This window comes from Theropithecus gelada, chromosome 8 (genome assembly GCF_003255815.1).
Source record: "Theropithecus gelada isolate Dixy chromosome 8, Tgel_1.0, whole genome shotgun sequence".
Taxonomy (NCBI): Eukaryota; Metazoa; Chordata; class Mammalia; order Primates; family Cercopithecidae; genus Theropithecus; species Theropithecus gelada.
The window spans coordinates 144987224-145012247 of record NC_037676.1 but is presented as its reverse complement, the minus strand read 5'-3'; the positions used below and the strand labels follow the sequence as shown (position 1 = coordinate 145012247).

General features: G+C 59.4%; 3 protein-coding genes across 6 annotated transcripts; all 3 read left to right on the top strand.

Moving 5' to 3' along the window:
- The first annotated feature begins 315 nt into the window (after positions 1 to 315).
- On the top strand, positions 316 to 2843 carry LYNX1 (Ly6/neurotoxin 1). Of its 3 annotated transcripts, none has more exons than XM_025394232.1 (4): positions 316 to 394; positions 1672 to 1887; positions 2099 to 2200; positions 2430 to 2843. In XM_025394232.1, exons 2-4 carry the CDS (start codon positions 1836 to 1838, stop codon positions 2624 to 2626), a joined length of 351 nt encoding a protein of 116 aa, XP_025250017.1. In that variant the 5' UTR covers positions 316 to 394; positions 1672 to 1835; the 3' UTR covers positions 2627 to 2843. The 3 variants fall into 3 exon arrangements, with proteins under 3 accessions (XP_025250017.1, XP_025250016.1, XP_025250018.1); XM_025394231.1 differs by lacking the exon at positions 316 to 394 and adding an exon at positions 736 to 893; XM_025394233.1 differs by lacking the exon at positions 316 to 394 and adding an exon at positions 980 to 1089.
- A 5088-nt stretch (positions 2844 to 7931) lies between these two features.
- Positions 7932 to 12216, top strand: LOC112630099 (secreted Ly-6/uPAR domain-containing protein 2). Of its 2 annotated transcripts, none has more exons than XM_025394234.1 (3): positions 7932 to 7983; positions 11411 to 11515; positions 11967 to 12216. In XM_025394234.1, the coding sequence occupies exons 1-3, from the start codon at positions 7932 to 7934 to the stop codon at positions 12119 to 12121; spliced, it is 312 nt and encodes a 103-aa protein (XP_025250019.1). In that variant the 3' UTR covers positions 12122 to 12216. The 2 variants fall into 2 exon arrangements, with proteins under 2 accessions (XP_025250019.1, XP_025250020.1); XM_025394235.1 differs by having other exon boundaries at positions 11813 to 12216.
- A 10246-nt stretch (positions 12217 to 22462) lies between these two features.
- LYPD2 (LY6/PLAUR domain containing 2) lies at positions 22463 to 24754 on the top strand. Its single transcript, XM_025394996.1, has 3 exons — positions 22463 to 22613; positions 23840 to 23959; positions 24461 to 24754. The coding sequence occupies exons 1-3, from the start codon at positions 22556 to 22558 to the stop codon at positions 24664 to 24666; spliced, it is 384 nt and encodes a 127-aa protein (XP_025250781.1). The 5' UTR covers positions 22463 to 22555; the 3' UTR covers positions 24667 to 24754.
- Positions 24755 to 25024: the final 270 nt, after the last annotated feature.

The following is a 25024-nucleotide window of genomic DNA, read 5'->3' as shown; positions in this document are numbered from 1 at the left end:
TTTGCCAAAAACAGAACCAATAATGTAAGTATTTAAAGTTATGTAAAGACAATTATTTAATGTTAACATTATGATGGTGAGAGGGACCACGGAGCACGGGGCTGCCTTGCAGGCCTGCCTTCCAGCTTTGCTCGGGGGGACCAGAAACGGGGGCTGAGCGCGGGGGAGGCAGGCGGAGGCCATGGGCAGCGAAGCGGGCGCGCCAAAGGGCACCAAAGGGCACCAGTTCCGGAACTGCTGGGACTGGGCTGGAGGAGCGCGGAGCTGGGGCGGCATGGCTGGTGCCAGCCCACGAACGACGCGGCGCGGGCGAGTGGGCGGAGGCGGCTGCGGGGAAGGCTGGGCTGCGGCGGGAGCCGGTGAGAACAGCCTGCGGAGTGCCCGGGCGTAACACGTGGGTCTGAGGGTAGCTAGGGAGTCACTGCGTGGCTGCCCGTGTCGGCGATCCAGATGCCTGGGCTGGCCTTGGGGTCCCAGAGCTTGCCCGGCGAGCCGACGGTCCGGGGGGCGGGGCCGGGGCGGGGCGGGGCCTGCAGTGAGCTCGGCTCGGCGGGTGCCCAGGAGGCGGGGCCGGGGCGGGGCCTGCGGTGAGCTCGGCTCGGCGGGTGCCCAGGAGGCGGGGCCGGGGCGGGGCTGGGGCGGGGCCTGCGGTGAGCTCCACTCGGCGGGTTCCCAGGAGGCGGGGCCGGGGCGGGGCCTGTGGTGAACTCGCGCTGGGCGGGCCGTTCCGGGGGCGGGACTGGGCTGGGCCTGCGGTGAGCATCCAGCGATGCGGCACGGGTGCTGCGGGACGCACAGACACGCGTACAGTTAGACCGAGGCAGGCACCTACCGGCGAGCGGCCGCGGGTGACTCCCAGGCGCGGCGGTACCTCAAGGTGGTGAAGGTCACAGGTGAGGTCACCCTGAGAGTCCCGCTCGCGCCAAGAGCCCTCCCCTCCACCCGGGACCGCAGTGTTTGGGGCGGGGCTCTCTGAGAGGGGGCGGGAAGCTCGCAGCCGCAGGCCTGGCCTCACCCAGGCCTTTGGCATCCTAGGGTTGGCCTGGGCAAATGTGTCCTGAGAGACGGATTTGTCGTTCTCAGGAAGGCGTAAGTTTAATTTAGCTCATCCCTGCTGGGGAGCTTCTGCAGTGGCCGAGGACTCAGACAACCCTAACCAGGGCTCTGGAGGTTTTCCTGGAAGAGGGGACCCCAAACAGGGACACCCCAGAGCAGAGGGGAGGGGAACAGCGAGAAGAGACCCAGCCCTTGGGCCCAGTTCTGCCGTGGCCAGCCATCCGGCCCCCAGGGCCCTGCGTGGGATGAGGTTGCAGACCACCTCCCAGAGGACCTCTGTACCAACCATCCCCTGGTGAAATCCTTGTTTAGGCCTGGTATTTAAGGCCCCTCTGCCCACCCCCACTCCTCTAGCACTGCCCCTCATCCTCCCCCCATCTCTTCTCCGTCCAGCGCTACAGGCTGTTTTGAGCTTTTGCAGGCGCTGGTCTCTGATTGAAATGTCCCGATCTCTTCTCCCTTCTTGTCCCCTCCCAAGTGTCTCCTCCTCCAGGAAGCCTTCCCTGACACCCACTGAGTTGGGTGGCTCCTCTGCCCACTGTCATCCCTGCCCAGGCCCCCCATGGGTCCTTCAGGCCCAGCACTGACCACCTGTCTTTGCCACCTGCTGTGCAGGGCTGCAGCACTCCCAGTAGACCAGGAGCTCCAGGAGGCAGGGCCGGCCCCACGTCCTCTGTGCACCACCCTGAGTTGGATCCTCTGTGCGCCACCCCTGAGTTGGATCCAGGGCTAGCTGCTGTTCTCCTCCCCACTCTCACGCTGCCCTCCTGCCTGCAGCCATGACGCCCCTGCTCACCCTGTTCCTGGTGGTCCTCATGGGCTTACCTCTGGGTAAGATGGACAAAGGACAGAGGGATGGACAGACCCACGTTGAGGGAAGGTGGGCTGAAAGCAGGGAAGGAGACCAGAATTCCCAGTGACCACCCCTCTTTCTAGCCCCCTGCCCTGGGGAAGGTGATGGGCTGGGGACCTGATGGGCTGGAGGAGGGGCCTCTCATGTTCTGCAACCCCCGTTCCCTTCCCACCCATCTGCCAGCCCCAGTCCAGGCCTTGGACTGCCATGTGTGTGCCTACAACGGAGACAACTGCTTCAACCCCATGCGCTGCCCGGCTATGGTTGCCTACTGCATGACTACGCGCACCTGTGAGTCTGGGGGCCCTGCATGGCCCTGCCTGGGGAGGATGAGGGGGAGGTTCTGCCCTGCCCCTGAGCATGTGGAGGTCCTGAGGAAGGAGGCTCTCCTGTCCCCGGATGCTGTCTGGGAGCTCTAAGCTGAGGGGCCCTGCCCTGATGGCCTTGGATGCTGGTGTGGGGCTGGGTGGGCCCCCTGCCCCTCTTAGCGGAGCTGGCTCACTGCCCTGCCCCTCTGCAGACTACACCCCCACCAGGATGAAGGTCAGTAAGTCCTGCGTGCCCAGCTGCTTCGAGACTGTGTACGATGGCTACTCCAAGCACGCGTCCACCACCTCCTGTTGCCAGTATGACCTCTGCAACGGCGCCGGCCTTGCCATCCCGGCCACCCTTGCCCTGGCCCCCGTCCTCCTGGCCACCCTCTGGGGTCTGCTCTAAAGCCCCTGAGGCAAACCCACTCAAGAACAAAGCTCTCGAGACACACTGCTGCACCTTGGCACCCAGTTCACCCTGCCTCACTCTCCACCCTCCCTGCGACCTCCTCAGCCGTGCCCAGGGCTGGGACTGTGGGCAAGAAGACACCTGATCCCCCCCAACCACCACGCAACCTCACTTCGAGGCCTTGACCTTCCGATGCTCTGTGGGATCCAAAAGGGCTGGGGGCACTGGCACAGTGCTGTTTATGGGGAGAGGCCCAGTCAGGAAGGGAGCGCTGATCAGATGGGAGCTGTGGCCAAGTCCACCTTCTGGGAAGCCCTAGGAGAGGCCCCTGCCTCAGCCTGCCCCGGGTGTGCTGGGGCACGGGGAAACGAGGACCTCCCCCAGGTGGGGCGGTTGGGGGGACTCTTAGGAGGAAAGGCTCTTCCAGGCCTAGGAAGGCTGTCACGCTTCCTACTGAGGCCAGGAGCTGCCAGGGCTGGTGCGGGATCAGGGCTGTGGGAGGAAGGCCTTCGGCACTGGCCCCTGTGCTAGGAAGGCTGCCAGGCCTGCATTGGAGCCACCCCCTGCAAGGGAGGGGTGGCCATGCCTCAGCAGGCCCCAGTGCCCCCGAAGCTGTAGAAGCTTTTCCGGGTCCAGCAAAGGGTCTGTGTCCTCTCAGTCAAACTCCTTGACATTTCCCACCCCCTCATGGGGAGGGCGCTGGGCCTGAGGCTGGCAGGACCTAGGGCCTTGCTATATTTGGTGGGTCCTGGTTGCTGACCTGGCCAGCGCTATTCCGGGCAGGGAGGGAAAGGGGCAGGGCAGGTGGCCCGCTGAGGCCTGGTCCCCAACCACAGCGGGACCTGGCCGAGCAAGGCAAAGGACACGGGATTGGGGGATGCGCCCACAGGCTGGAAGTTGGGAGCAGCCTGGGGCAGTGTGGGGGCAGGGGTGGGGAGGGCGAGGGCTGGAGGATGAGACCCAGCCCCTCCCCACCAGCAGGATGCACACAATGAGTGGGTGCCTCCATCACCTTCCACCTGGGACTGCGTCCATGGGGAGGACAGGGTGGAAGCTCCAGGTGGGTATGAGGACTCCCAGGGACCCCACCCCCGGCCTGTGAAGCAGGGTTCAGCCCAACACCCACCAGTCCGTCCCCGATGCAGGTAGCCCTGGGAGCATCTGCCCCCGCTGCAAATGGAGCCATTGGGGGCATGAGACCTTTTGGTGCCAGCAGTCACACTGCACCTGAGGCCCCCACCTGACCAGTGCTCCCAGCTCTGGTGTCCTTGGAGGAGCCCTTCAAGCCATCCCGCATGGGCAGGATGGTGACACGTCCATGCGGTGGGACTGCCCTGGCCCCAAAGTGTGGCCCTGGTCAGGGGAGCCCCTGCTGGGAACTGCATCTCCAGAGCTTTCATGCAGGACCCCTGGGGGCTCGGGGAGTGAGAGGCTCCACCCCAGGGTCTCCTTGCAGTGAGTCTATGTGCAGGCCTGCCTTCTGCTCCTGGGGCTGGGGCTGATGGTCCTGCCTCAGTCTCCTGAGGACAGGAGGGGTCAGAATCTTGCTTAGTGCACACCCAGCTCCTGTTGGAGGAGGGAAGTGCTGGTCTCCTGCGAAGGGGCCTTGGGTGGGAATGGGCCCGGAGTGGGAGGAACGTGACTCCCCAGAGGGAAGATAGGCATCATACTGGGCCAACAGCTGGGAAGGAGTTGCTGCAGCACAGAGTGGGCCTGGACTCCCCTCGCCCCTACCCCCAGTGGTTGTGGCTGTAGCACTGAGCCTGGAGAGCGGGCCCAGCCCGGGGTGGCTGGGAGGCTGCCAGGTGCCTCCCAGAGCTCCCAAGGGCCCCCACCTGCAAGTGCCAGCCTCAGAGCAGTGCCCAGATGAGGCCCTCTCAGCTGCAGCCAGCGAGGCCTTGGGATGCTCCCTGGGAGGGAGGCGGCTTTGGGCTCCTAAGTCTGTGGGAGAGGCTGGGAGCAGTCACTGCGCGCCTTGCGCAAGCCCATTGTCGGTCGAGTGGTTTCCTCAGCTGGGCTGGGAGGGGCTCCAGGATCAGGTCCTCCCTGTCTTGCTTCTCAGTGGGGTGATGGGGAGGAGACCTGGCCACCTGGCGCTCAGGGGCAGCTGAGAACAAGGACCTGCTGGAGCTGGAAGTGCCGTGGTGTTGAGGGGTGGGGTGGGCAGCTTCTCACACCTGCCTCCTGCCTCCACCTGTCTACCATTCCCCCACCCTGACTTGTCCCAGCCCAATGCTGATAGCACTGCCCCCAGCCCCATACATGGTTCTGCCTGGCTGGCCTGCCCTTGGTACCTGGCATAGAACACACAGAAGGCACTTGGCTAATGCTGGCCAGGCCCGCTCATGGGGAGTGCACGGCTGTGCAGCACCAGGGAACCGGGACAGCAGCGCCGGCAGAAATCACAGCAGTAAACTTGTCCCGATTGTAAGCATCAAGGTGGCAACGGACATGGGTCCCCCCACTGCACTGTGGCCCTGAGCACTGTATAGCAGCCCTGCAATGGGAGCCATTATCTTGTCCCTTTGACAGAGGAGGAAACTGAGGCACAGGGAGGTGAAGTAGCTGCCCCCAGTAGTGCCTCCTCGCTTACTCACCACCCCCTGTACCACAGTGCAGCCGCTTCTCCCACCAGCTGGGGTTCCTTGGGCCCCCAAGCCTGGGAAGGGGGAGGTGAGTTTACAAAGTGGAGAACTTAAAAGGAGAAAAGTGGAACCAGAGGTTTGAGAAGCCCTGAGTGGTAGAGTAAGGCCTCCAGCGCTGCCTCTGGGTGCAGGGCAGAGTGGCACAGTGAAGGGGGAGAGGCACTGGGCACCATGGGGGCCCAATTCCTACTTCGGGGATCTCTCTGACAGAGCCGAGGGTCCCCTTCGTGGGGGTAGATGCCCAGGGCTAGCAGTTCCCACTGTCTGTGTGGACCTGAGTCCTGGACATTCCCGAGTGACTCAGGAGTGGCTGCTTGGGCGGGCTCGGGCACCCCAGGATGTTATACATTCTGGGAACTGGACAGGAGCGGCTGCTTGGGCGGGCTCGGGCACCCCAGGATGTTATACATTCTGGGAACTGGACAGGAGCAGCTGCCTGGGCGGGCTCTGGCATCCTAGGAACATTCTGGGAACTGGAATCAGTCACTAAAGAAATTGTAGCTGTAGGCGGTGACCCTGGGGTGGGACCTGGGGACATGGCCGGGTCAGCATGGGGACACCTGGCTCCAGCAGGGGCTCTGGTCTGTCCTGGGGTCTTTGGGGCCAGGGCTGCGGCCCTGGGCAGGCTTCCTCCAGGCGGAGGTCCTGGGGAAGTTGGGGAGCCAGGCCGGCTGCCGCCTCCCCCACTGTGTAGCCTCTAATTTGTCATCTCCCATGAAGGCGATTTGGTTCATAATTCTGAAAATCTGAAGAAGGTCGAAAGAAGCAGAGAGGCCCTCGGTGGATACGCCGAGCTTTTCTGCCGGTGCTTTGTCCCACTACTCTGGGTGGCCTGTGCTCCTCTTCGAGCCTCAGTTCGTGGGGAGGGCCTGAATCTGCCAGCTCCTCTCAGGATCTCCTTCTCTCTGGGCCCTCCCCAGCCTTAAGGAGCCTCCCAGACAGAAGGGTGGACAGAGCCACCTGGGCAGCCCAAGAGACACGCGGGAGTCCTCCTGTGGACAGCCCTGCCAGCTTCCGCCCAGCCCCAAGCTTCATTTGCATCTTGAGGAGTAAGGGATGGTGAAATGGGAATGCTGGTCTGACTCAGCTGGTCGTGGGCATAAGTGCCGGCTGGATGGATGCCATCTCTTCCTCCTGTCTTATGTCCTGGGGTCCAGGTGCTTCCCAGGGCCATGCCCCTGCTACTATTGCTTGCCCTAACCCTCACCCTAACCAGGACATGGACTTCCATCCGCAGGCCACTCTCTCCCTGGCCCACCATGTACCCAGCACCCAGGAGAGCTCCAGTGTTGTCTCACCAAGCCATGAATAAATCAACAGATTCACGTTGTCTGTGCTTCTCTCCAGCCCCACTGCCTTGGCCTGAGCTCAGGCCTCACCTTTCCAGCCTGGCTGAGCTGGCACTCCTTGCTCCATGCAGCCACACTCCTGTCTACCCTACCTGGTCCAGGCCCTGGGCTTTTCTTGCCTCCAGGCCTGACCTGTCCTTGGAGCCAGGCACAGGGAGGGAGACAGGCAGGGCTCCTGGGGCTTGCTGAGAATTGCCCCCAGTTCTGTGGGAGAGAGGCCAGCATCCCCGAGGGGCAGACAAGCCCCTGGGGAAGGCTGGGGGTGCAGAGTAAGGGAGGCGGGAACCCTCCAGGACCCCATCCCACCATCTCTGATTTTTCAGGCTACCTGGTTCCTGACCCCAGCTTCTCGACTGCCCCAGGAAGGAGGACCTGCATCTGCCAGCCCGTCTCTCAGGATCTCCCTCCTCCTGGGCCCACCTCCCAGCCATAAGGAGCCCCCTAGACAGAGGGGTGGACAGAAGTCATGTGGGCAGCCCAAGAGACACACAGGGGTCCCCGGGTTGGCAAGGCTAACTGGTTACGGACAGGTCCTTTGGGGCCCCAGCCCCTCACCAGCCTTTGGAGGAACAGCCGATGGCTCCCACTCTCCAGGGTGTCCTTTCTGGGCTCTTACCTTATCCTTGGGGCCCCTTTTAGTGCCAAGGGCCTTTCTGTCCCCCGACTCCTGTGCACAGATCCTGGAGCATCAGTCACAGCGTGACAATGGCCATGGTTCCTTGTTCAAATGACAGACGACGGAGAGGCAGCTCACAGCCATGCTCCCTCTGCGCTCTCCCAGCCCTGGGGGGGTCAGGATGGGAAAGTTCTGACTTCTTTGGAGGAGGTCTTGTCATCGAACTCACTCTAGGGTGGGAGTACGGGTGAAGACCTCTGGCTTACACCCAGCCCTGAGCTTCATGTGCATTTTGAGGTGTAAGGGGTGGGCTGGATGCTGGTGCCTGAGGCCCTCCCTCCTTCCCACCAGACCTTCCTTCCCAGCCGCAGAGGGAGACCGGCCTGTGGCCGTCGCCTGCCTGGACGATCCCTTTATGGGATCCTCAGTCCGGTGAACCAGGGCTGTCCTGCTTTACCGACAAGAAGAGATGGCTCATGAGATTACACAGGCCCGCCTGGAGGCCTAACCAGCAAGCTTTGGGGCCAGGTTGGCCCCTATCGCCTGGACCCCAGCCCGGCTCCTTGGCTGAGCCCAGCTGCCCGGTGACTCATACCCACAGAGTCTGCTGAGCGGGCGAGGGCCAGGGCGGGGTGCCAGCAGGTATAAGGCAGCCAGCCAGGGTACTGAAAGCCCGACCTCACCAGGAGAACATGCAGTTCCACACTGGGCTCCTGCTGGCCGCCGTCCTGAGCCTACAGCTGGGTGAGTCCAGGGGCTGGGGCCACCTCCTGCTCAGGGCCCTCATCGCTCTAGCCCAACCGCTGTCCCTCCAGCCCTGGGCTGTGACTGCCCACCTCAGGAGAACCCATTCCTGTCCCCCACCATCTGCCAGGTGCAGCTTTTCCTCCGAAAGCCTCCTGCGATCCTGCAGGCCCATCCAGCTCAGCCCCAGCCCACACACTGACCCCCACACTGACCCCCCAACTTCTCAGGGCGCACAGCCCTTGGCTCAAACCCCCTCTTCCTCTCCCCAACCCCCAGACCTCTCCAGTCCATAGTGACGCTCCTCACACACGCACCTTTGTGTGCGCGCATACACACACTCTGAATTTGTGCCCCCCAGCCCTCTTGGGCCTGGCCTCCCAACTGGCTTGTCTCCTGAGGCCACCCTCCCCGGACTCCCTCCTCCCTCTTGCCTGGGAAAACCAAGTCCCTCTGCTCTCCCATCCCCAGTCCCTGCTCCCGGGTCCTCTCCTCTGCTCCCTGCTTCCTTGGGTGATTTTACCCACTGCCCATCCCCCAATCCTCACCCCCCCACAGTGCCCACGTCTGCTACAGCTGGCCCTGTCCCCCCAGCTTCAGGCCCCTTGGCCCAGGGCCTTCCTGAGGGCTCCAAGGGTATGACTCCTCTAGCACAGCCATGCACACCTGGCCTTGGCATCCCCCAGCAGAGCCCGAGCATCTTCTCTTGGCAGGGCATCTCCACTCCCATCCCGAGACCTGAACAAAACCAACTGGCCCCTTGATCTGCCGGCCACCCCCACCTCCAAGCCCAAGCAGCCCAGCCCCCCAGGGGCCAAGCCTCTGCGTCCCTGGCTGTGGGTTGGATGACCTGGGTATCCCCTGCCTCCCAGGCCCTGAATGAGCAGGTGGTGGAGCATCTGTGAGTCCCTGGCGCTGGCTCAGGTGTCTCTTACACCCCTCCAGCCTCCATCCCCAGGGGCACCCTCCTGGCCTGTAAGCGGCTGAGCCGCTGACCCTGAGGACTGCCCCAGGGTCATGAGGGCAGACCAGCTCTGTGATGAAGGTCTGAGACACACAGGGGCTTGGGAGGGTGGGCATGTGTAGGGGGCAGGCAGGAGCTGGTTCCATGCCACCCTTGGGCACCCATATCCTCACCTCTTCCTTCTGGTGCCCCAGCCTCCTGCCCATCTTCCTTGCTACCCCCCACCCCAGGAAGCTGTGACAGCCAAGGGGAGCTTCAAGCCACTTTGGTGGGAAGGGGCAGAGAGGGGCTTGGAGGCAGCTGCCACCACCTTTCTTTTTTGAAGGTGGGGTCTCAGCTTGCTCTCCGGGGCTGGTAGAGGGGCCAAAGCTGATGGTAGGGGCCTGCCCTGGCCGGAACTTCCCGTCTGTGTCACCTTCTCTGTGGTGTCTCGATGGAGGATTCCACCCACAGAGCCTAGGGGTGACCAGAGGACTCTGGCCAGTGGCAGGGGCCTGGTGTGCACTGAGGTCTGAGGTCAGCTCCGTGCTGGTGCGTGCAGAGCCATGCTGTCAGGAACCCGGGCTTGGAGCTGGCGCTGACCGGGGCTGACTCCAGCCCTTCTCCACCTTTGGCAACAGTGAGGCAGGGGCAGCCCAGCAGACACGGGATAAGGCAGGCATGGCTTCCAGTGTCCTGAGGTTGGGCTGCCTGGGGCACAGCTCAAGAGGAAGCCAGGGCCTGTGCCTGGTGCCTGTGACAGAGCAGCCCTCACATCCTTATGGTCACACCATTGGCCCTGTCACCCTGCAGGCTCCTATGCAGAGAGAGCAGACCAGGGGCCAGCAGGTGTTAGGGACTCTGTTTACCCAGTCTTGGGTGTGTGAACCTAGGGTGAGGACAGGGAGGGAGGGAGTTTGAGGCTGAGAAATGGACGGAGGTGGTCAGGAAGGAGAGGACAGAGTCAGGGATGAAGAGGGGCAGAGACCAGGCAGGGAAGCCGTTGGGGAGTGCCCAGGAGGGCTAGTGGGCCTTGGGAGTGGAGCAGTGCCCAAAGCAGAGAGCAGGACTGCTGGGCAGAGACACAGCAGCACTGGCGGAAGAACATAGTGTCTCCTGCGCACGGGCCATCCTCCTGGATAAAGCAAAGCAGAGCTCACCGCTCCCTGCTGCTGCTTGGGCGCTGCCACTGTAGCGGGATATTTTAAGGAATTAGAGAGACCGAGGGGTTGAGGAGGATATTTATTATTTAGGTGCAACGGCCCAATCGGATTAATAGCCAAAGGACTGAGCCCTGAACAAAGAGTTAAGTTACCTTTTAAGCATTTCGTGGGGTGGGGAGAGATCTCTGCAGGGTGAAGCATGTTACAGAAGCAAGAAACAAAGACAGTTATTCAATTAATTGAGACATGCATTACATCATTTCTTACTTTTCAAGGAAAAGCATGTTTTACAACTTGAGTTTATCTGTCTGTGACCTTGCAACTGCACAGCTAGAGAAACAGGGTCTTCCCAATGCCTGGGAAAGGGAGAGATAAGGCTCACCAGCCACAGACAAACAGGCAGTTAAGTTTTAAAGGACTCCAGTTCTTTCTTTTCCTCAGGGGGAATTGGGTTTTCTTACATACAACTGAGTTTCTGTTTACACGTTCTTTCTTTTTTTGAGATGGAATCTTTCTCTGTCGCCCAGGCTAGAGTGCAGTGGTGCGATCTCGGCTCACTGCAACCTCTGCCTCCCCGGTTCAAGCAATTCTCCTGCCTCAGTCTCCTGAGTAGCTGGGATTACAGGCACATGCCACCACGCCCAGCTAATTTTTTTGTATTTTTAGTAGAGATGGGGTTTCACCATATTGGTCAGGCTGGTCTTGAACTTCTGACCTCAAGTGATCCACCCACCTTGGCCTCCCAAAGTGCTGGGATTACAGGCGTAAGCCACCACGCCTGGACTACACATTCTTTAATTTCTTTTAATTCCTGTTCTACCACGTCCTGGTTGCCCTTGCCCTGGGCTCCCTGTGGAGGCAGGAACAGCCGCATCATCTCAGCCACCAGAATCCAGTCCCAGGGGTCTAAAGGGTACCACTCAGTACCCAGAGGGAAAAGGGGGCATGGCCAGAAAGAGCGTCTCAGGGCCCCTCTACCTCCCCCACACCCCCCACCCAGGGACCCCAAACAGCCAGGCTGCTGTACCCTCACTCCCCTGGGACATCACACCACAAGCCAGGGCTGCCCGGCCCCACCCTTGCCCAGGGCTCCTTCCTAGGCAAGGATGCAACCAGCTGGCTCCAGCTGCAGGGCTGCCAGGCACCCTAAGATGAGGGACAGGGGCCCAGTTCCCAGGAGGACTGGATCACAGGGTTGGGAGACTGGCCACTGAGAAGGGGCATGGGCTGCTGGGTGGAGTTGAGTGGGCACCATCACTGCAGAAGGTGGCCCACACCTGCCTCCCGTCCATTTGTGTCCTGTCTGTCCCCATGCCGGCAGCTGCAGCCCAAGCCTTGTGGTGTCACCAGTGCACGGGCTTCGGAGGGTGCTCCCGTGGATCCAGATGCCCAAGGGACTCCACTCACTGCGTCACTACTGCCACCCGTGAGTGAGGGGGCCAGCGGTGGGCTGGCCATGCCCTTCTTGCCCAGGTGGGAAGATGTGGGCTCAAAGGGGGACAGAGCCTGATCCAGGCACCCAGTAAGTCAGAAGCATAGGGGAGAGTGTCCACCAGCAATGCCAGGGAAGGGTATGAGCAAAGGGCCACGTCTGTCCCCAGGAGTGCCCGCATGCTTCATGTACCTGGGGCGTCTGACCCTCAGCTCAGTGGCAGATGGGGCAGCACGGTCTGGGCAAACCAGAGGCTCAGGGAGCTCCATGGTTTCTCTCCTGCCCACTCAGGGGTCCTCAGCAACATCGAGAACTTGCCTCTGGTCACCAAGATGTGCCACACGGGCTGCCCCGATATCCCCAGCCTGGGCCTGGGCCCCTACGTGTCCATTGCTTGCTGCCAGACCAGCCTCTGCAACCATGACTGACGACTGCCCTCCCCCAGGCCCCCGGACACTCAGCCCCCACAGCCCTCACGGCCTGGCGCCAGGGCTCACGGCTGCCCCTCCCTCGAGCCTGGCCAGCCCACATCTCGCGGCCTCTGCAGCCACCATCCAGCATCACTTGTCCTCGGGAAGTCCTGTGTGGAGTCTTGTCTAAATCTGCTGCTGTCCAAGCCTGGGGCCCGACGTGCCTGCCACCCCTTCAGTTCCCAACCTCCCCCAAATAAAATATGATTGGATCATGTGGCACAAGCTATCCAGTGGGAGTGGAGCCCCGCCATCCTGGGCTTGGGGGTAGAGGGGAGTAGATTTGGGAATGCCTCGCTCCCTCACCCCAGGCTAAACCCTACTACCCCACCCCCACCTGCCCTTATCACAGAACAGGCCCTCCCACCTCCAGCCAACTGTCAGGCCTGAAGGGCACAGGGGCCCAGGCCCCCTGGGCAGTTGCTGTTCCTGAAGTAGCCAGAGTGGGAGTTGGGGCTGGGGCACACGAGGAGACCCCCACCCCAGAGCAGGAGTTGGGAAGCCTCAGAGAAAGGACATCCTGGCTGAGACATGGAGACTGTGCGGGGTGGAGGGAGGGAGGAGGGGCCCTTGGCAAAGACGGCTGCCGCAGGCCTTCTGGAATAGGGAGAGGGGTGAGGCAGGCTGTAGCTTCCTCACCCTCACCCTCATACACACCCCTGGGCCAGTGGCCCGGCCTGCCCCTCTCTAGGAAACCCCCAGTTCTGGCAGGGAACACTACCTCCAGCTCCTCTGGGCCACTGGGTACCCAGCATGCAGGGCAGGGCGCTGGGGAGAGATGCTGGGAGTGGGATGAATCAGACTGAGGTGATAGGCAGCTGTGGCCGCCCATCTCGGGGTGGACGTGGGAAACTAGGTGAGCGATGTTTGTGGAAGTTGATCACTCGCTAGGCAAACATTGCATCATGGCTGAGCTTCAGGCTGCAAGGTTGAATGAGACCCCCACATAAGCCTGGCACTCCCCTCGGAGAGGCTGAGGCGAGTCCACATCTGCAGGTCCCCCCCACTGAGTTAGCACCTGCCGAGAAACACACCGTTGGTCCCTTTCCTTGGCCTTTCTTATTCTCACCTTCGCAAAGTTCTCGTGAAGAATCAGCTCAGGAGAAAGCTGATGCAATTGTCAAGCTGCTCCACAAGGAGGGGGTGTCCCAGGCAGGGCCTCCGGACATTCAGGTGCCAGGACAACTTTCAGAGTAGCCCCAGGCACAGAAGGAGATGCAAACGGGGTGCGCTGGAGATACCCAGATAAGCTCAAGAATTGAGGTGACAATGGAGTGTTTCTCAGATCTGCGGGGGAGGGACAGGGCGCCCCACAGCCACCGTGGAGCACTGCAGCGTGGAGCACTGCTGCGAGAACAGGGTAAGGCTGGATCCTCACCTCTCTTGTTAAAGCCAAAGGCATTCCAACTGAATCAGAGGTTTCAATATAAAAAGAAGAGGTTTTTAAATGCTAGACAATTCAGAATAGAAAAACAAGACACATTCCTGAAGGGACTGGACACAGAGTTGCTGTAAACACAGCAATTCCACTCCTGGGCCAACTTCCACCCCTAGACATGGCCCAAGAGGAGTAAACAGGCGTCCACACAAAAGCCTGTGCACAAACATTCGCAGCGGCGTTATTCACAGCAGGCAAAAGGCAGGAAAAACCCAAATACCCATCAACTGATGGACGGATCAACAGAGATGACAGACCCATACCAGAGGATGTTATTCAGCCACATAAAGGAATGAAGCCCTGACCCACGTCAAAACACGGGGAGCCTTGAAAATACGGGGGAGCCTTGAAAACAGACACGACGCTGAGTGAGACAGCAGCCGCGCACAACAGGCCAAGCAGTATACAATTCTATTTCTCAGAAGTAGCCAGAATAGGGAGCTCTATAGAGAGGGAAAGGAGATGAGTGGTTACCAGAGGGTGGCAGGGATTATTAAGAAATAGAGAAAGGCAGGGCACGGTGGCTCACACCTGTAATCCCAGCACTTTGGGAGGCCAAGGAGGGTGGATCACCTGAGGTCAGGAGTTTGAGACCAGCCTGGGCAACATGGTGAGACCCCGTTTCTACTAAAAATACAAAAATTAGCCAGGTGTGGTGGCACATCCCTGTAATCCCAGCTACTTGGGAGGCTGAGGCACAAGAATCACTTGAACCAGGGAGGCGGAGGTTGCAGTGAGCTAAGATCATGCCACTGCACTCCAGCCTGGGCAACAGAGCGAGACTCCATCTTAAAAAACAAACAAACAAAAAGAAATAGGGAAAAGCCAGAGTACTTTTCCTGCTCTCACACAATACAGTACTTCACCCCGTCACCAAAGTGTGTGTGTATTTCTCTCCACCAGCAACCAAGCCACACTGCAGTGGACACTGTCTGGGTGTCCTCAATTCAATTCCGACACCATTCCCATGGAGGTCGCGTCAGATCCCGCAGGTGGAGGGCTCAGTCCCACATGATGAGCTCCACTTCCTATACCAGTCACAAGCCTCAGGTGTGGCCTGTGCTTCTGACCGACCTGCCATGAATCAGGGTTCCCACGACCCCCTCCTCGGGTTTGATGACTTGCTGGAGCAGCTCACAGGACTCAGGGACACACTGACCAGCGTTTACCCATTGATGACACAGGCTGTGACGAAGGTGCGGATGCACAGCAGGTGGAAGAGACACGCGGGGCAGGCACGGGGAGAGGCGCGGAGCTCTCAGGCCCTCCCAGCGGCACCCCCAGGCACCTGCGCATGCTCTGCTGTCGGAAGTTCCCTGAACCCTGTCCTTTTGGGGAATTACGGAGGCTTCATTACATAGGCATGATGGATTAAACTACCGGCCACTGATGAACCCAACCTGCCGCCCCCTCCTCTCCCCTGAAGGCTGGGGGTGGGGCTGAAGTCCCAGCTCTCTAATCCTGTGGGTCCCCATCCTGAAGCTCCCTGGGGACCCCCAGTCACCAGTCCTCTCATTAGCGTACAAAAGATGCCCTTGCCACTCCAGGGATTCCAAGGGTTTTGAGAGCTGTATGTCAGGAAACCAAAATATCCATCTCACAATCTCACAAAATAAGCATCTCACGTCCTCACAGGAACGAAGCAGCGAGAGGGCTAAAGCGTTCAGGGTTTATTTTCAAGATGATGAAAATGTGTAAAACTGTGAATACACTAAAAACCACTGAATTACACACTTTAAATGGGTGGATTGTGTAGTATGTGAAGTATATTCAATAAAGCTGTTAAAAAAAATTTTTTTAAGAAAAGACACAAAACCAGAATTGGGATTCATAAATACTATCTAAAAATCTAAAATAAAATAAAATAAAACAAAATAAACTGAAAGACAAGACAAACAAGGAAATATTTGCCACGCATGTAACATACGACGATTCCCTCCACACATAATGTCCACGAAAAGAGTCAAACTGTAAAATATGTGAAGACATTTATTCTGAGCCAGATATGAAGGGCCATAGCCCATGACACAGCCCTCAGGAGACCTGAGAACATGTGCTCAAGGTGGCTGGGGCACAGTCTAGTTTTAGGGAGACTGAAGACCTCAATAAAATGCATGGAAGAGGTACATTGGCTCCATCCGGAAAGGCGGGACAACTCCGGGGGATGAGGCTGGGGCGGGGTGCGGGGGGTGGCGCGGGAGGCGGGAGTCCAGGATTTAGGCAGATTTAAAATTTTTCTGATTGGCAATTGGTTGAAAGAGTTAAGATTATCTAAAGACCTGGAATCAATAGAAAGGAATGTGTGGATTATAAGGGGTGTGGAGACCAGGGTTTTATCATCAGATGAAGCCTCCAGGTAGCAGGCTTCTGAGCCAATAGATGGTAAATGTTTCTCATCAGACTGAAGGTCTGTGTGGATGTTAACACTGGTCAGCTTTCCCTGAATTCCAAGACGGAGGAGGGATGATGAAGCTGTCCAACCCTTTCCCATCATGGTCCAAACCAGTTTTTCAGGTTCACTTCGGAATACCCTAGCCAAGAAGAGGGTCCATTCAGATGGTTGGGGGCGGGGGCTTAGAATTTTATTTTTGGTTTATGGTAAATAATCCTTCCAGATTCCCAAAGAGCAACAGATATGAGCAGCCTGTTCAGAGAAAAAGCCATTCAAGTGGCCAAGCCAAGGAGAAGAAATTCAACCGTACTTAGAATCAGAGAGGTGCCAAGCAGTATTGTAAACCCCCAGGCAGGAGAGCGACCCGGCCACGTGGTGAGAAAGGACATGGACCAGCCTCTGTGCTGTCACAGATGCAGCCCTTGCAGGACAAATCAGCCCTGTCCAGGAAACTTCAAAATGCCACTAGCACTTTGTTGAATGCTGGCTCCCTAAAATGTCACCAAAAACCCAAGGACAGGTCACCCCAGCTCCCTCCAGCACTGCTGGGATTTGAGTCTGATTTGAGGTAGGTCTTCCTAGGTGGGGGTTCACTTAGGGTTGGGCCAGGACTCGGAAAAAGTAGTTTAGAATTTTGAGGCCATGGGTTCTGAGTCTGGAGGTGTCCCCCAACGGTTTCTATTGAAGGGTCAATAGGCCTTTTGGGAAGATCCTCAATAAATGATAGCTATTTGCTGCTTTATCTTCCTAGAAGCGTGAAGCTCAGGAATGAAGACGCAGGGTGGAAAGTCGTGGTCTAGGCCTGGCATGATGTCTCACTCCTGTAATCCCAGCACTTTGGGAGGCCAAGGTGGGCAGATCACTTGAGGTCATGAGTTCAAGACCAGCCTAGCCAACATGGTGAAACTCCATCTCTACTAAAAACACGAAAATTAGCCAGGCGTGCTGGCATGTGCCTATAATCCCAGCTGCTCAGGAGGCTGAGGCAGGAGAATCACTTGAACCCAGGAGGGGGAGGTTGCAGTGAGCCAAGATAGCACCATTGTACTCCAGCCTGAGTGACAGAAGGAGACTCTGTCAAAAAAAAAAGGGGAGGGGAGGAGAAGAGAGGGGATCGTGGTCCCATGAACAGTGAGCCCTGTGGGTGGAGTTGGCTCCGGTTCTCAGTGTGAACAAGCCCCACTGCTCCCCACTGCTCCTAACAGGGTAGGGGGCAAAGAACGTGCACAGACAGATGTTCCCTGCAGTTTTCCCATCATGAAGCTAACCTGTGTGCATGCAGAGGGTGGCACTGGAGGGCACATCCCTTCTGGAAGGACACAGGATACCTCCTTCCAACGTACAACCCTTGGTGCTATTTGTGCCTCCACTTCCTTTTCAACATAGTAACATTGGTTTAGGAGCCATTGGTCTGCCTTGCTGGAGCCCCTTAGGGGGGATGCCCGGGAGAGCCAGAGCCCAGGTGGGGCAGCCCTTGAGACTCCCGGGAGGAGACCACCCTGAGGGCAGGCTGCGCGGGAGGCTCACTGGGCCCTGGAGCTGCCGTGGCAGAGAGAGCTCTTCTGGGTTCTGGGTGAGGGTGGGTGTTGCCAACATAAATTGGGAGGGACCGTGCAGGGGACAAGGCCACAGAGGGGAACAGTGCCAGCTCCTACAGGGCTCTGCGTGTCAGACTCAGGATTGTGTCTCCTGCCCACTCAGCACCTCTAAACCTGACTCCTTCCAGCCAGCCCCCAGCCCTCCCTGAGCCTTGCTGGCATCTAGCCTGGAAGGGTGCCCCAGGCCTGAACTTTTGACACTTCCTTTTCCCGGTCCACCCAGGAAGCTGCTCAAATAGAGGAATTCCTCTTTTGGAGGCAAAAAAAGAAATGAGGCTGTCCTATATGAGTGTGATCAGAAACTGCCTGCCCCGGGCTTGGCCACAGCCTCCCACATGGGGCCTGGGGACTCCTGCCCCAAAGCAGAGGACGGGGCAGGGGTGAGAGGATGGAGGAGAAGCCACCAAGAGCAGAGTAGGTGGGGCTGTGTACAGGCAGGGCATCCCTGGGTGCAGGGGAGAGGCCCCCAGTGCTGCCCCTGTGGCACCTCACTGTGGCTTGGGGCCAGCGGGGAGCCCAGCCTGTGTTGGTAGAAGGCCCTGGCTTCCACCCACAACCATGCCAGGACACTGCCTGGCGCTGCAGGGGCTGGAAAACCACAGCTCCCTTTCCCAGGGGCCCTGGAGCCTAGGGGCGACCTCTATTTCCTGAATGTGGAAGGCAGGAATCCAGACAAGGCACCTACTTCTCAGCTGGCCACACGGGGTCCTGGCTCATGGGGCTTCCTGGCCACAGGCCACCTGGCAAAGGTATACACATGCAAGGCCCCGCCCACCACCTCCCTGATGAGCAGTGGCTCCGCCCACCGCCTCCCTGATGAGCAGTGGCTCCGCCCACTACCTCCCTGATGAGCAGTGGGCATGGGGTCTCATTCCAGGAGTCTTTCTTCAAGGCCCATTGAGAGCCATCAGAAGACATTACTTGCAAGTGACTCTTGAGGGTCAGATTCTGGAGCTGGTCATCCAACCTCTGAGGGTCCCATCAGCCGAGAAGATGAGCAGCAACAAATCAGCTTCCAAATCCCTCCCCTGGGATGAGGTGGCCATGGAAGGTGAGGCTTTGGGGACAGCTGCACTTCATCATAAAGGCAAGAAGGGGGAAGGCAAGAGCAGAGGCCAGAAGCCACCTCCAGTGAACCTCAGCACTTGCAGAGAGAATGACAAAGTTGGGGGTTTTACTGTTTGGTGCAAGATGCAGCCAGGGACGGAACATGTCTGCTAGTGGCAGAAAAGGAAGACAGAGACTGAAGCCTGAGGAGGATGCAGTGTGCGTGGCTGACTGGCAGGCAGAGGGGTCACGTAAGGAGGACTGGAGGCCCTAGGGCAGAGAGTAGCCTCTGCAGATGCCAGCAAGGAAACAGGGACATCAGCCCTGTGACCTCAAGGACGCGGATTCTGCCAGTGCCTGAGTGAGCCTGGACGAAGATTCCTTCTGGAACCTCCAGGTTGGAGTCCAGTCCCACCACACTTTGACTGTGGCCTGTGGGACCCTGAGCAGAGAGCCCAGCTGAACCCACATGACAAGAAAGACCGTAGCTAAAAATGAGTGTTGTTTTAAGCCACTACGTGTAGGGTGATTTGCTACCCAGCAACAGACGCTAGTGCAGCTTGAGGCTCTGACGAAACTGGTGGCCACGTTGAACGGGCCCACATGGCCGGGAGCTGAGGGCGGCCTCCACCAACAGACAGTGAGGAACAGAATTTGGCCAACTCCACACCAGTTTAGAAGCAGGTCCTCCCCAAGCTGAGCCTTGAGATGATTATGGCTCAGCCAAAGCCTGCACTGAAGCCTGGGAGTGACCCAGCAGCAACATGAAGTCATGCCCAGACTCTGAAACAGAAACAGTGATGCAGTAAGTGTGGGCAGCCACAGGATACTGACTGACTGCAGGGCGTGAGCAGACACAGAACACTGGGTACTGATGGGACACCAGATGACCATGGACAGACCCTGGGTAGCACGGGACATGGCAGACCATGGCACCTGAGCTCCCATCCCACCCTGGGTACCATCCGACCCACTGACCTGTCAGCAGAAACTGCCAGGGACCAGAGTGTGGCCTCTCTTCACTGCAGCCCTCCCCCACCAGAGTGCCTCTAGGAGACAGACTTGAATCTTCACCCCGGCCCATGGAGAGGGATCTGGGGAAGGTCCTGGAGAAAGGCCTCACAGCAGGGGTCCAGTGTGCCCAGAAAAGAGGCAGTGGTGTGGGAGCAGGTGCAAGGGCCCCATCTGATCCCTGGATCATAGTTCAGGGGTAATTTCTTGAAGTCAGCAGCTCCAGTGGCAGCCTGACAACTCCTCAGTTTAGTGGCAGCATTACTGTGGGTGGAGGTCATCCCTGGAGGCTGTCTCTGGTCACACATTGAGCCCTGATCCTAGTTACACACTGATCCCAATCCAAGTCACAATCTGAACTCTGACATTTGTCACATGCTGAGCCCTGCTCCCAATCACACACTAAGCCTTGATCCTGGTCACAAGCTGAGCCCTGACATTTGTTACATGCTGAGCCCTGCTCCTAATCACACACTGAGCCCTGATCCTAGTCACAAACTGAGCTCTGACATTTGTTACATGCTAAGCCCTGCTCCTGATCACACACTGAGCCTTGATCTTAGTCACAAGCTGAGCTCTGACATTTGTTACATGCTGAGCCCTGCTCCTGATCCTGATTACAAGCTCAGCCCTGGCATTTGTTATGTGCTGAGCCCTGTTCCTGATCACACATTGAGCCCTGATCCTGAATACAAGCTGAGCTCTGACATTTGTTACATGCTGAGCCCTGCTCCTGATCACACACTGAGCCCTGATCCTCACAAGTTGAGCCCTGACATTTGTTACATGCTGAGCCCTGCTCCTGATCACACACTGAGCCCTGATCTTAGTCACAAGGTGAGCCTTCCTCCTGATCACACATTGACTCTGATCCTGGTCATGTGCTGAGCTCTGACATTTGTAATATGCTGAGCCCTGATCTTAATAATACACTGATCCCGGATTCTGGTCACACACTGAGCCCTGACCCAGAAGTTCCTAGTGGAACTGAGGAGGGAAGGGTGTGGTCTTCTCGAAACACAGTCCTCCCAAACAAAGCCAGCCCAGACCCTGGCTAGGCCACATTTTTCCACACCCCAATCAGGCAGCTGCAACTTTGCAGAAAGGCTTAGCCTGGATCTCTCCACTGGGGGTCAGGCAGAAATTCTAGGAGGAGCTGGATGCCTGGGGGCCAGGCGTGTGTTCTGGGTAGAAGGCACAGGTGGGGCCCCTGGGTCTGAGGACAGGAAGGAGCTGGGCCATGCCATGTCAGAGGAATTGGGTCAGGCCTCAAGAGGAACCCAGGGTGTGTAGGGTGGGGTGTCTAATCCAGTTAGCTGCACCCAGCATCAATGGCCAATTGCAGCGTGGCTGAGTGGCACCATGCAAAACCAGACAGGCTTGCTGCTGTTCGGCCTTCACCCAGCCCTGGCTGGGCGGCCTTGCCTAAGTCAATTACTTCTCAGAGCCATAGTTCCCTTATGCAAAATAAATGCATTAGCACTGTGCACTTCTGGAGCTGCAGTGAGGAAAAGTGAGATCCACTAGGCTAAGTCTCTGACACAAGTGGGATGCTAGGGAATCCTGGGTGCCCCGCTCACCACCCCTGCACACTCCGCCCCCACCTAGTGCTCAGGGAGACACAGGCTCTCTCAGTCGCTGGGGCAAAGACCAGATCCCAAACAGAGCTGATCCAGCAGGAAAACCCAGGGACCCCAAAAGGGCCATGGCAAGGAGGGGGTGTGGGCAGGTGAGTGCAGTCTACCAAAGACAGAATTTCAACCAATGGGGCAGGAGAGGGAAGGGCATTCCTGGCAGTGGGAACAGCAGAAGCAAAGACCAGGAGGGGGTGGGATTTAGGCGCTCGGGCTGAAGAGCTCCAGTGTGAGTCTCGGCATAGCTGACATCATGGCCTTGATGGCCAGGGCCCAGGAAGACGCAGGCTGCTTGTCATGCATCCGTCCCCCCACCCCCACACGCTACACACTGGCAGCAGCAGGACTGGGAGCAGGAGGTGGCAGGATCACAGACCAGACACAACCTGGGGAGGCTGGTGCAGGCACTCTGGGGGGATGTCCGTAGGGGGAGCGGGGAGCTGAGCTGGAGATGGCCTGAGTCATCCCAACCCAAAGTCACTGTCCCCTGTCTGAGCCCGGGGCAAGGAACTTTCCCTCAGTTTCCTTACCTGCAAGCAGGCGGTAAGCCCTGCCTGAGGGCAGCCTTATCGGAAGGTTAGAGATGAAGGTGTCCAGCTGGCAGGTGGCTGGGGGCATGGGATTAGCGCCCCCAAGGGACCCCAGCTCCTCCCCACCCCACTCTCCATCCAGGATCTTCTCTGCTGACCCAGTAGTTTTTGGCGTTTGTCTCCTTAAGCCTCTGAGCAAACCGTGTAGCTGACTGTCTGGGTGGCAGTTCAGTCCCAGGCCCCCAGTACCCAGCCTGACCACCCAAAGGAGCTGGGAGGTGGGACCAAGGTCCTCCTGGGAAGATTCCAGTCCAGAATCTGGGAAGATCCAGCACACGGATCTGCCCTGGAACACAGATGACCTGAGGCAGGAAGGATCCCTGAGGAGCCAGCAGCAGAGAGTGGCCCACCACCCTTCCCTGTCCCCTTCCAGGCCGTCTGGGGGGGTCCCTGGGCTGCCTGGGGTGAGTCAGTGGGGGCTGTCCTGGATGGAGGGGAGTGGGGAGAAGAGTCGAGTCATAGGGTGTGTAGGAGTCAAGGAGGGTCCCCACAAAGGGAAAGGGGGGCAGCCCCAGGCCACGGCGGGCGGCAAAGGCGGGGAGCTGGAGGGGTCAGGAAGGGGCCGGGAGGGGACCCGCCTGTTACTGGAAGAATGAGGAAGAGACAGGGAGGGTCCCAGGTGGGTGGGGTGGGCCTAGAGGGCCAGGCTGGGAGTGGGAGGAGCAGCCTGGAAGGATAGGGAGCCCCTGGAGGCGGGCCTGGGGCGGGGTCTTCACACCTCCACCCTCGGGAAACTTGATCCCACTAATCCGCTCAGCGGACCGGTCTGTGGGCCACCTCACTTGGTGTCCGCTGTACCCCGCCGGGCAGGAGCACTCCCACTAGGGTGAGAGCACGGAGGAGTGGGCCGGACCATGAGGGGGATGCGGCTGGCGCTCCTGGCGCTGGTGCTGGCTGCCTGCGGAGAGCTCGGTGAGGCGTGGGACCCACAGGGGAGCTGCGGCAGAGGGAGATGCCACCCACTGACATTCGCGCACTGTTCCTGGGGAGGGCACCCCAGGAAGGGGCCTCAGAGGCAGGAGAAGCCAGAGGAGCAGGGCCGGGGTGTGGCCCACCCCTCGCCATAAGGAGAGGAGGGTGGAGATGGAGAGAGGGGCGGGCGGTGAGGGGGGGCGGAAGCCTAATGAGGGTGAGTAGAGGGTGGCCTTCGAGGTAGGCGGGGGGCAGCCAGCCACATCCCTGGGCACCAGCCTGGGTGTCGCACTTTATGGGGGGCTATGGGCACCCGAAGGGCCTTGAGCAGGGGAAGGAAGGGGACCCCAGGGAGGCTTTGAGGCTGGGGTGGCAGTAGGGATGGAGACGAGTGGGGAAACCAGACACACGGGGTGGGGTGACTCCCTCACATGGGGCCTGAAACAACCATCGGGGCAATGTCCTGGACTCAACCAGAAGCAGCTGGGTCCAGAGACCCCTGGCGGATGGCTCTGCCCATTTCCCAGAAACAGGTGCACCAGAAGGGGCAGAGGCCCCGCTGGGTCCCCAAAGTGGGGACGGAGGAGTCAGGCCTAGCTGTGCAGCTGGCTGCCCCAGCCAGCATGGGGGCCAGCCAAACCCACCTGGGTTGCTGCCGTTGGGGCTGGGGTCACTAGAGCAGGAGGGAATTGAAGCCTCTCCGTCCCCCTGCCGGCCTGTGAGTCCCTGTGGGAGAGGCGTGGGCACCCAGATGCAGACCGGACGTAGCCTGGTCCACCCTGCATTCCATGGGCCTCCTGGCCAGATCCCTTAACCCCCACAGCAGCACTTCCCTGATGGGGAAACTGAGAGGGTAACCTGCTCCCAGCCACGCCCCCACCTGAGGCTTCCTGCCTGAGGTGCCTCTTGCTGTGAAGATGCCAGGGCTTCAGTCCCCCTGAGTCTCCCAAACGTTTCCAAAGGGACTTGGCTTGACCCCACCCAGGCCTTGCCGGCTGGATCCCCGCCCCCAGCAGCTGACTCTGACTCTGGGATGCAGGGTCCCGAGGTGGAGCCCGGCCTGTCCCCAACCCCAGGCTCCTGGTATTGTTCCTGAGTTTTGGCCGGTGGGCACCTTGACCCTGGCCAGTGTCACTGTCCCCTTCAGACCTGGGCTTCCAGGACAAACTGTCTCTGGGCTTGGGAGGGGTGAAGCCTGCCTGACAGCCCTTGTCCCTTCTCCCCAGCGCCGGCCCTGCACTGCTACGTCTGTCTGGAGCCCACAGGAGTGTCCGACTGCAACACCATCGCCACCTGTACCATGAATGAAACCATGTGCAAGACAACACTCTACTCCCGGGAGATAGGTCAGTGGGCACGGAAGGCGGGCAGAGCTGGGTGCCCGGTCAGAGCCACCTCCAGCCCAGTCACCACCAGCCAGCTTGGCCCCAGTGCACAGCCACCACCTCACCCATCTCCAGAAATGGCTTTCTGCCTGAGCTAGGCCTCCCTCTGCCCTCCCCTTTCTTCCTCTCTCCCTCCTGGCTTTCAGTGGGAACACATCTGCGACCTCGTTTTGGGGGGACTGGGGAAGGTGGGCACACTTACAGGCTTTGGTTTCACAGTCACCTCAGGGTGAGAACTGCCCCATCAGGTCGGGTGCAGAATGCCAGGTGTGTGCCTGGCACATGGTAGACACCCGGACAACACCAGTGGGAGGAAAGAGGAAGAGGAGGGCACTGGGCCAGGAGGGATGGAAACCCAGGTGGGTGACCCCAGAGTGAGGCCTGCATGAGGTGGTGCCGGCAGGGACCAGGGCTTGGAGGCAGTAACCAGCCCTGATGGCTGACTCTTCCCGCACCCCACAGTGTACCCCTTCCAGGGGGACTCCACAGTGACCAAGTCCTGCGCCAGCAAGTGTGAGCCCTCAGATGTGGATGGCATCGGCCAGACCCGGCCCGTGTCCTGCTGCAACACTGAGCTGTGCAATGTAGATGGGGCACCTGCTCTGAACAGCCCTCACTGCCTGGCCGGGGCCCTCACGCTTCTCCCACTCCTGAACCTCCGACTCTAGAGTCCCCCCCAACCCCCATGGCGCTGCGCCAGCCGGCCCTGTGCGGCCCAGCCCCGAATGCCTTGAAGAAGTGCCCCCTGCACCAGGACTCCTGAGTCTCCTTTCTGGGCACAGACCTGCCTTCCAGGGCAGAGAAAGGGGCCCCGAGCTGCATCTCTAACCCTGTCTATGTCCCCGTTCCTGTTTGTCTGTCTCTCTTCCTGCCTTCCTGTGATGTTAAGCTCTATCCCATCGTGAGAACAGCCACTGGGCCTGGGACCCCCACACAAACCATGCAGATCTCTGCTCTCAGGGGATGTGGGGGCCTGACCAGGGTGGGGCAGGAGCTGAGACCCATGGGCAAGGGAGCACCACATCT

What these genes read in the sequence shown, in the direction of transcription:
- LOC112630099 (XM_025394234.1), top strand. Translation starts at nt 7,932, where the DNA reads ATGCAGTTCCACACTGGGCTCCTGCTGGCCGCCGTCCTGAGCCTACAG. An exon ending in CGTCCTGAGCCTACAGCTGG is followed by an intron (nt 7,984 to 11,410) that starts GTGAGTCCAGGG and finishes CCATGCCGGCAG; the next exon opens with CTGCAGCCCAAGCCTTGTGG. An exon ending in CTGCGTCACTACTGCCACCC is followed by an intron (nt 11,516 to 11,966) that starts GTGAGTGAGGGG and finishes GCCCTCCCCCAG; the next exon opens with GCCCCCGGACACTCAGCCCC.
- LYNX1 (XM_025394232.1), top strand. Translation starts at nt 1,836, where the DNA reads ATGACGCCCCTGCTCACCCTGTTCCTGGTGGTCCTCATGGGCTTACCT. An exon ending in CCTCATGGGCTTACCTCTGG is followed by an intron (nt 1,888 to 2,098) that starts GTAAGATGGACA and finishes TGCCAGCCCCAG; the next exon opens with TCCAGGCCTTGGACTGCCAT. An exon ending in CTGCATGACTACGCGCACCT is followed by an intron (nt 2,201 to 2,429) that starts GTGAGTCTGGGG and finishes GCCCCTCTGCAG; the next exon opens with ACTACACCCCCACCAGGATG.
- LYPD2 (XM_025394996.1), top strand. Translation starts at nt 22,556, where the DNA reads ATGAGGGGGATGCGGCTGGCGCTCCTGGCGCTGGTGCTGGCTGCCTGC. An exon ending in GGCTGCCTGCGGAGAGCTCG is followed by an intron (nt 22,614 to 23,839) that starts GTGAGGCGTGGG and finishes CCTTCTCCCCAG; the next exon opens with CGCCGGCCCTGCACTGCTAC. An exon ending in ACTCTACTCCCGGGAGATAG is followed by an intron (nt 23,960 to 24,460) that starts GTCAGTGGGCAC and finishes CGCACCCCACAG; the next exon opens with TGTACCCCTTCCAGGGGGAC.